This window comes from Arachis ipaensis, chromosome B3, assembly GCF_059453495.1.
Source record: "Arachis ipaensis isolate K30076 ecotype BB chromosome B3, ASM5945349v1, whole genome shotgun sequence".
Taxonomy (NCBI): domain Eukaryota; kingdom Viridiplantae; phylum Streptophyta; class Magnoliopsida; order Fabales; family Fabaceae; genus Arachis; species Arachis ipaensis.
In genome coordinates, this window is record NC_142438.1 from 28893608 (window position 1) to 28903295 (window position 9688).

The 9688-nt window shown below is 36.4% G+C and overlaps 1 protein-coding gene across 1 annotated transcript; it reads left to right on the forward strand.

Annotated features, from left to right (window-relative positions):
* The first annotated feature begins 478 nt into the window (after window positions 1-478).
* LOC107632802 (uncharacterized) lies at window positions 479-1135 on the forward strand. The gene has a single exon (XM_016336453.1). It carries the CDS (start codon window positions 479-481, stop codon window positions 1133-1135), a length of 657 nt encoding a protein of 218 aa, XP_016191939.1.
* Window positions 1136-9688: the final 8553 nt, after the last annotated feature.

The following is a 9688-nucleotide window of genomic DNA, read 5'->3' on the forward strand; positions in this document are numbered from 1 at the left end:
AACATCAGAAACCATCAAGGGTATTGCAACCCCTTGGCATCACAGAGTGGAAATGGGAGGACATATCGATGGATTTCGTCATGGGACTACCTCGTACTCAAACAGGGTGTGACGCTATATGGGTCATCGTGGACCGACTTACAAAGACTGCCCACTTTCTACCAGTCAAGGCGACCGACTCATTGGAAAGACTAGCCACGTTATATATCAAAGAGATCGTGAGGTTACAACAACCATAGTCTCGGACAGAGACCCAAGATTTACCTCGAGGTTTTGGAACACACTGCAGAAGGCATTCGGGACAAAATTGTGCCTGAGCACATCGTACCACCCGCAAACAGATGGACAAACGGAGAGGATCATCCAGACGTTGGAAGACATGTTATGAGCTTGTGTCCTGGACAGACCAGGAAAGTGGGAGAGTCACCTACCACTGATCGAGTTTGCTTATAACAACAGTTACCATGGTAGCATCGGGATGGCACCATATGAGGCACTGTACGGGCAAAGATGTCAATCTCCTTTATGCTGGTACGGACCAGAAGAGAAAGGCTACTTAGGACCGGAGTTAGTAAGACAGACCACGGAAGATATCAAGAGGATAAGAGAAGGAATGCGCACCGCCCAAAGTCGACAAAAGAGTTATGCAGATCAACGAAGGAAACCCCTCGAATTTCAGGAAGTCGATCACGTATTCCTAAAAATCACCCCCACCGGGGTAGGGAGGGCTCTTAAGGTACAAAAACTAAGCCCCCGGTACCTGGGTCCATTCCAAATCCTCCGACGTATAGGAAAGTCGACATACCATCTTGCCATACCACCAAATCTATCAAGACTACATGACGTGTTCCATGTGTCCCAACTCCGAAAATACCAGCACGATCCAAGCCAGGTGTTGCAGCAAGAGGATGTAACACTCAAAGACGACCTGACCTTTGAACTACCAGCCATAGAGATTGTAGACAGAAGCACGAAGCAACTAAGGAGCAAGACGATACGACTGGTAAAGGTGGCATGGGGTAGCGGTAATTCCAGAGACTACACATGGGAAAAAGAGGCAGACATGAGACAGGAGCTCCCGGACTTATTTACAGGTAACAATCGTGGTGAGGATCTCCTTTCTCCCCAACAGTAAGAAAATTTCAGTAGGACCCCTAAGTTATCTAAACGACCCTTATCGACCAAGTTCAGACATGGAATTTGGGGACAAATTCTTTTCTTATGGGGGTGATAATGTAACAACCGCCCATTCTAGAAACAAAATTAAATTTGAAGTTTGAAAATCAGTTAGGAGATAAGTTTAGAATTTTGAAATTTTGGATAGGAACCTGGTAACCACCCTCAATTTGAAATTTAAAAATATCCCAACCACCTCATCCCCAAATGTATATAAATAGGGGAGCACCCATAGGTAGAAAATCACTTCTCTCAAACACTTATCCTCTCCCTTCTCTCTCTACAAAGAAATAACATTCTGTGGGCAAACACAAGAGGCAAGCTCAAAGAAGCGTTAGAAAAGAAGGTAGGGAATTATGCCTTTCTTACTTATGATGGCATGTAGTATGCTTTATTTTGTTTTCTTCCATCCATGCATGGCTATCACCTTTCATGTATTTTATGGCATGAATTATTCTTTGCTTATCTCTCATCTACATTGAGCATGATTATTTATTTTGTCAATTATACCCTCTTGAAATCCATTAATATGTATCTCATATCTTTTCTATGTGTATTTACATGACCCTTTAATTATTATTCCTTTTTATGTTGAGAGTACATGCCCCTTTATAACATTTTATTAAATTATTTAACATTCCCTAATTTTACTATGTGCCCTTACGTGACCTTTGATACCATTACCTTATTATTATTCCTTTTATGTTGAGAGTACATGCCCCTTTATAACATTTTATTAAATTATTTAACATTCCCTAATTTTACTATGTGCCCTTATATGACCTTTGATACCGTTACCTTATTATTATTCCTTTTATGTTGAGAGTACATGCCCCTTTATAACATTTTATTAAATTATTTAACATTCCCTAATTTTACTATGTGCCCTTACATGACCTTTGCTACCGTTACATTATTATTATTCCTTTAATATCGAGAGTACATGCTCCTTTTTATATCTTGTTCAAGGAACCCTATTTTATTATATGCAACTAAATAACCCCTTATATCATTATTGTTCCTTTATTTTAAAGATCAAGGGTACATACTTTTTATAATATCTAATCCAAGTATTTCAAACATTCACTTTCTTACTATATGCACTTAGATTATACTTTTTACATTATATCATTAATATCTTCTTAGGGTCAAGAGTACATGTTTTTTTATAATTGTTTTATTCAGCTAATTAATATCCTATATTATTATATTGATATTCCCTTAGGGCCAAGAGTACATGCCTTCTTATGTCTTGTTCAACATATAGATATATGTGTGATCTCTTACATGGTTATATTATTATTTATAATATTTTACTTCAATTATTTAAATTACCTTATTCCATCATGTGCATCCATGTAACCTATTATACCATTATGTTATCATCATTCCTTTAAAGTCAAGAGTACATGCTTTCTCAAATATTTTATTTAAAAATTTAATCCTATGTGCATCTATGTGATCTCTTCTATCATTATTCCTTTAAAGTCAAGAGTACATATTTTTCTTCAAAATATTTAATATTCTTATTATGTGCACTTATATGATTTTTCCCTTGTTTACGTTTAAAACAACCCAAAAGTAAATTGAACTGAGGGAATGATCCTTCGATAAGGGAAGGTGACCCCCAAAGACAAGATATCGATATGATCCTTCGGTAAGGGAAAGTGATCGATCGAGATGATCCTTCGGTAAGGGAAGGTGATCGAAAAACATTTGGGATAAGAACCTTCGGTAAGGAAAGGGGACTATCCCATCAATTTTATATAATAATATATCTTTTTATATGACTCTCTTCTTGTGTATGTCTAAATAACCTTGTGTGTAAATTAAACTGAGGGAATGATCCTTCGGTAAGGGAAGGTGACCCCCAAAGACAAGATATCGATATGATCCTTCGGTAAGGGAAGGTGATCGCCAAAACGTTTGGGATAAGAACCTTCGGTAAGGGAAGGAGACTCCCACTTATATCGGTTTGAGCTCAATACCCTCCATATAAGTTATAAATTAAGAAAGAAGAAGGCACGAATGAAAGCTTGAGTTCTATGTTTTCCTTAGATTTAATTATGATTATGTTGATGTTATCCTTCTATTTTCCTATATGTTTTCCCTCTCTTTTACACACATGTTTTACGAAAAAGAAGATGCATATTACATGCCATGTTATACGCTTGTTTTTAAAATCCCGCACGTGGGCTGGAGATGGATATGGAGGTGTTACATAGCACTCCTACTGAGACGTTAGGTTCTCACTCCCTTTCTTTTCCCATACTATCTCCAGAAGAACATGGCATAGCGGATAGAGACGACGCAGTGCCCCCGAGGGTAACTTCTGAGTATGACCCCTCAAAGCACGCGTGGGTAGTTGCGACCACTACTACCGTGCTCCAGACTATCCACTTAGGTCGAGAACCCGTGGAAGAAGAACCCCAGCTGCCCGTCATAACCTTCCTAGATAGGAATGCTTCAACATCTAGAAAGCGGTCACCTAAGGTGGTACACCTCGAGTCCGACTCCAAAGCCGAGGAAGAGGAATCCGACGACCCTGGCCAGAAGGAAGACACCATGGAGGCGGATCCAGAGGAGAAGTTGAACCCTTGCGGAAGTCCAAAGGTGGAATACGTACCCCATTCCCCCACTTCGGCACCCCGTCGAGTTTTGGTTCATCCCACACAACGGAACCGGGTCTTCACTGCGCGAAAGGGTGTTGGAGGGAGACCCCTGGTACCTCGATTCGTGAATAACTAAAGACTCCTGATCAAGGATAGGATAGGATGCAAGTAGGGGAGCCTCTTCGACGAGATTAGTTTAGGACGTAGTTAGCTTCTTTTCCTGTTTTAGTTTCCTATAAGTATTTTGAAACGTACTCATGGTTAAGATGTTTATTTCACTTTAATTCAAATCCCAACGTTTTAGCGCTACTCGTTTTCCGCTCTACACGTATTTACTCCTTCCTTGCGTAACGATTTAGTCATTTCTTTGCTTAATCAAGTGTGGCACCTTATTTTAAAAACCTCCACGATAGTATAAGAACTTAGGGTGTTACATTACATCCATCCAAATAAAATCTAAGTTCTCACACTTTTGTATTCTTTCATTCTAAATTCTGAACCACCAACAAATTGTCATCTCTTAAGAACATTTTCAGTAGATCAAATTTTGAGGCCTCGTTTATTGTAGTGTCAGAGAAAAAAAATTCATCGATTAAAAAAAAATAGAGTAAAATTCCTGCATATATTTTCAAGCAACAAGTACCCTTTTGAATAGGAACTTGATTGATTGTCAATAGAATTAAAAAATAAATTAAAAATAAATATTAAATAGTTAATGAGTGGAATAACGATTGCTACCAACAGTAGGAAGCAAAAAGTTATCATAATTCAAAGTAAAAAATATTAGAAGATTGTTAAATGGAATAAAATAATATTTTATTATTCTATAAATAATATTTATACACACTTTTATTATCATAATTTTTTTCAATCTTCATCAATTCTTTTTTTTTAATTTTTCTATCTAAATTTCTGCTAATTTTTGTTAAAAAATAAATCCAAATTAATTCAACTTTTTTTTAATTATTTACAAAAAAAATTATTGGTAAGACTTTAATAGGGAGTAGAGTGATTCTCTCTTATTGAAGAAGAGAACAACATCTTTAATTCTTATAATTTATGACACAAAAATTAAAGTAAAATTATTTTTTTTATGACAAATGGGTTATAAACAAAGAGTAAAAAAAAATTCACTGGATTTGCTTTAAGATACTAATTATAACTTTCCTTACAACTTCAAATTCCACCAAACATCCATAGCTAACCCAAAAATTGTCGTGTCATCATTACTGAATTGAAAAATGACGTCCACACGTACCTCTTCTTTCTCTCGGTCTTACTCTATGTTTTTCTAATCTATTTTATCTCAGAAAATTTTAAAAATGCCAAAAGATAAATCTCAATCTTATAAGATTCTATCTTGGCTGAAAAAAGGTATATTAAAAATTTTGGGCTTGCTACACATACAAGTAAAAAGGCCCTACAAGTCATACAAGCTCCCAACCCATAATTCTTGCACACGTGCACTGAATTACATTGAATGGAGCGTAACATTCACGCGCTCCACTCAACACTCGCGCTTCGCGAAAACCGCTCCTTAATGACGCACTCTTCCACTTCTCCAAGCCATTCGAAGAAAACACAACCGTTCCATTTTCGAGCAACATTGCAAATGGCAGAGATAGCAATCGTCGCGAAGATTCGAACTCTCCATCAATACAACATAGAACTCTCGATCAAGAATCTCCAGAAAAAATAAAGTTATAATACTCAAGGTACGTTACGTTACTATTTTACTCATCATGTATATTTTTCACATTTCGAAATCGAAGAACTAGGTTTTACTGTTCTTCTACGTTGTTGTAGGTTTTACTGTTCTTCTTGTTCTACGTCTCATTTTATAGTTTATAATATTCTACTTGTTCTAGGTTTTACTGTTATTCTTGGTTCTAGGTTACACTGTTCTTCTTAGTTCTTCTAGGTGTTACTGTTCTTGTTGTTCTAGTTCTTCTGGTAACTAGTTTTTGGGGTATATTCCGTAGTTTGGTGGGTGTATATGGAGTAATTTGTTGGGTGTATTTGGCATAATTTGTTGGGTGTATATTTCTGAACTGATATACTGTAATAGTCAGCAGTTACAACTGTTCTTATATTTGCTTGTCCATAGGTGTATATTGCTTGACCTTGTAATGTTGCTTGACCTTGTATATTAATGCATGTTTGAGTGATTCTGACTGATATATATGGGTGTATCTGACTCATATCTATGGGTGTATCTTACTGATATCTATGGGTGTATTTTTCATTTCAGAAAAAATGGCAGCGAGAAACCAAGCTGAAAAAATGTAAGAACAAATATATGTCTTAGATAAAATCAGTTTTATATAATAGAAATATATCTGACTATAATTTTGCTTTGTTTACAGCAAACCAAAGACCTTAAGTGTGCAACACATTTGTTAAGTGAGAAATTCAGAAACATGAGTGAGGAGAAGAAAACGATTGTTAAGGATTTGGGATTCGGTGGCTTGATGCACATCCTGCCACTAAGGGTGCATCACCAAGTATTAAGGGAGTTGGCTAACTCCTTCAAATTAGGGGAGAACAGACTGGAAACCGGCTATGGTTCTTTTAAAATAAGACCAAAAACAATAGGTGTTGCGCTTGGCATCAACGCATCAGGTAACTCGCTAAAAATTATAGGTGTATATGAACTGATGCTTGGGTGTATTTCAATTGATGCTTGGGTGTATTTGAACTTATTTTCATACTATGTTGTTTTTCTTTTTGTAGGGGATCTATTTCCTCAGAAAGTCAATTATAAGGATCTTTCTGAAGATGATAAAGAAATTTTTAGAAGATTTCAGGGTAAGACCCTCAAAAATCTTCAGATGAGATGATGGATATTGGCGTTGGTAACAAACAGGATCGCCTAATGTTCAAGAGGATTTTCATCCTCTATATACAGATGGCATTCCTTTTACCAACGACAATAAACAAAATCTCACTTGTGCACCTGGCCCCAATTTTTGAGATGGACACCATAACAAAGCGAAACTGGGGAGGACATATTTTGAGTTTTATCATCAAGGGCATAACCGATTACAAGGAGAAAAAGAAAAAAGCAATTGATGGCTACCTCTTTGCCCTGATAATAATTTACTTTCATCTTTCGAAAAATAACGACAAGAAGATGGCAGAAAGACATCCAACACCCTGGATTGCCAACTGGAGTAAGGAGCAGTTGGTCGAAAGAATGAGGGCGAAAATAGAGGAAAATATGGTAAGTGAACATAATATGTTGGGTGTATTTTATTTACCTGAATGCTGCTAACTAAAATTTATAATGATTTAAGGATTGTAAAGATGGCGGAAACAAGAGAAAAAATGAAAAAAATAGAGAAAAAAGAAAAAAAACAAGAAATCAAAAAAAAAAAAGGAAGGCAAGTTCAACATCGTCTTCGGAGACAGAAACAACTGATAGTGACAATTCTACCTCTGAGTCTGAGAATCAAGAAGACTCAGAGGATTCACCAAGAAAACAACCCAGCAAAAAAGCCAAAATGTAGGTAACATACTTGAGTGTATTTTCTTCATCAAGTTGGGTGTATTTTGTTAATCAAGTTGGGTGTATTTTGTTAATCAAGTTGGGTTTCTTTGTTTATACGGTTGGGTGTATTTTGTTTATTAAGTTTGGTGTATTTTGTGCATTCATTTGGGTGTATTTTATCCCTTTTAGTGTGTTTTTAAATAATGATTGTTTGCCTTCCAGAATGGAGTCCAAAAAAAGAAAGAAGAATCAGGAGGATTCTGATTCAGAATCCGAATCAACTGATGAGTAATGTTCTAAAATTATTACTCCTTTCCTTTGGGTTTATTATCAAGATCTCATGTATTAACAGAGTGTCTCTTGTTAACTTATAGAAGCGAAAAATCATCACCAGTGAAGAAGCAAAAAACAAAGAAAAAGACACAGAGAACACCAAAAAAGTAAGCACTTCTTTGGATAGTATTTTGTGATAAAATTAATTTTTTATTTCTGATTCATACTTGTTTTTTCCACCCAGGACACAATCCAAAAAGAAAAAGGTCGTTGTTGAGGATTCATCTCCTGAGCAAGCTCAATCCTATCATGGGTACAGTACTTTGTAAGCTATATTACCGTCTATCATCAAGATTATATTTGTTAACATGTTCTTTTATGAATGTACTGTCAGATCTGAAATAGGAAGTGAAGATCTAGATGAATTGTTAAAGGAAAACAATGAAAATTCTGCTGCACAGGGGTATGTCTTGTTGGGGTGTATATTTAAGATTTTAGCGTGTTTTCTTTGCTAATAATTGTTTCTTGTTTCGCAGGGAGAAAGAAGCTGACCTGCGATCGATGGAAGGTCACTATGTCTCATCTGAAACGTAAGAAGCTTTATTTGATAAAATATTGTTATCATGATTTAACGGTATGGTATTTTGTCTGAATAACATGAACTCTGTTTAGAATACCGGACATAAACTTGGGAAGTGATGATCCTTCCTCTTAAGGACACACAGAACAAAGTAGCGTAAACAAACCGGTGGAGAGCATGTAATTTCTCTTTCAAATAACCGTTACTTTTGTCCTTTTATTACCTTCTACTTCTAATTCTGTATATATTTTTTTTAGAAAAAAAATCCCTTTATTATTTTATTCGAAAAAAAAAGGCAGGAAAAAAAAAGCAAAAACTGCAGTATGTATGTTCTCAAAAAATAAAGCCTGTCTTTCTTTTGAACTATTCGGGTGTATTTTTTACTTTCTTAGGGTGTATTTTAGGTTGAGTCTTGTTGAAGAGTCAGCCAGTGAGCCGGCTGATTCAGATATGATGGGTGTGAGGGAAGAGACACCATCCGAAGGGCTTGCAATGTGAGTTTTTCAAGAATATTTCAACCTTATAACCTTTTTATTTTCAAAGGCATTGTTAACCTTTTATTTTTCTTCTTGTTTAGAGTTTCGATTCAAGTTTGTCTACCACTGTCCCAAACAACCACTGTGCCGGATATTGAAGAAACACCTGAGATAGAATATGAACCAACCCATCTGCTACAAATTGAAGGAACTACAAAAACGTAAGAAATAGTCTTGGGTGTATATTTGGTTACAGTTTGAGTGTATATTGGGTTACAGTTTGGGTGTATATTGCCCCTGAATAGTTTTTTTACATCATGATTAATTTTATGTGCCGTGTAGCACTCCTGAATACCCCCAACAACTTGAAGAAAGCACACCCACGCTTCCCCTAGCTCCATCTAAAATGTAAGTTCATTAGAGTAAAATCAATGTTTTGGTTATCATCCGTATATTCTTATTCTTATAATATGTTATACATGATCACGTAGTAATCCAGCCCCAGAAGACACTGCTGCGCTGATGATGATGGCACGGACAGCATCGTATGTTCCTAAAACAGATCTGATGCCATCATTCAGCCTTGGCTTCACTGATTCCAGCCAAGAAGAAACAACAACGCAGGAGGGAGCATCAACGCAAGATGAACACAGGGCAAAAACTCCAGAAACCCCAAAACTGCTTGAACAATTAGAGGATCTGGTACATAAAATTACAAGTGGTGGGGTGACAAAAAAAGAAAAAAGTCTGCAGATTCCAAAGGAGAGTGGGGCAGAGAGTTTCGAGAAGTTTGAAACTCCTGTCAGGACGAATTTAAATACTTCTGACATGAAACAGAAATGCTACCACTGGGCTATACGAGTGAAGACCTATGCAGATGGGCTAACTAATGAGTTTGACAACGTCTGCAGACTCCAAGCACAAAATATATACACTCTGTCAAAACTCCACCTTGCATCACTCGCGCCTAAAACGCATATAGAAGCTGAGGTAACATTACAACAACATTAATGTTTTTATCACCAAAATTAACTACAATCTTGAATTTCAGCATCTTTTTCTAAATTGTCTCTGCCATGTG

Bases quoted from the DNA above. Each gene is read 5' to 3' on its own strand.
- LOC107632802 (XM_016336453.1), top strand. From the start codon at position 479: ATGGCACCATATGAGGCACTGTACGGGCAAAGATGTCAATCTCCTTTA.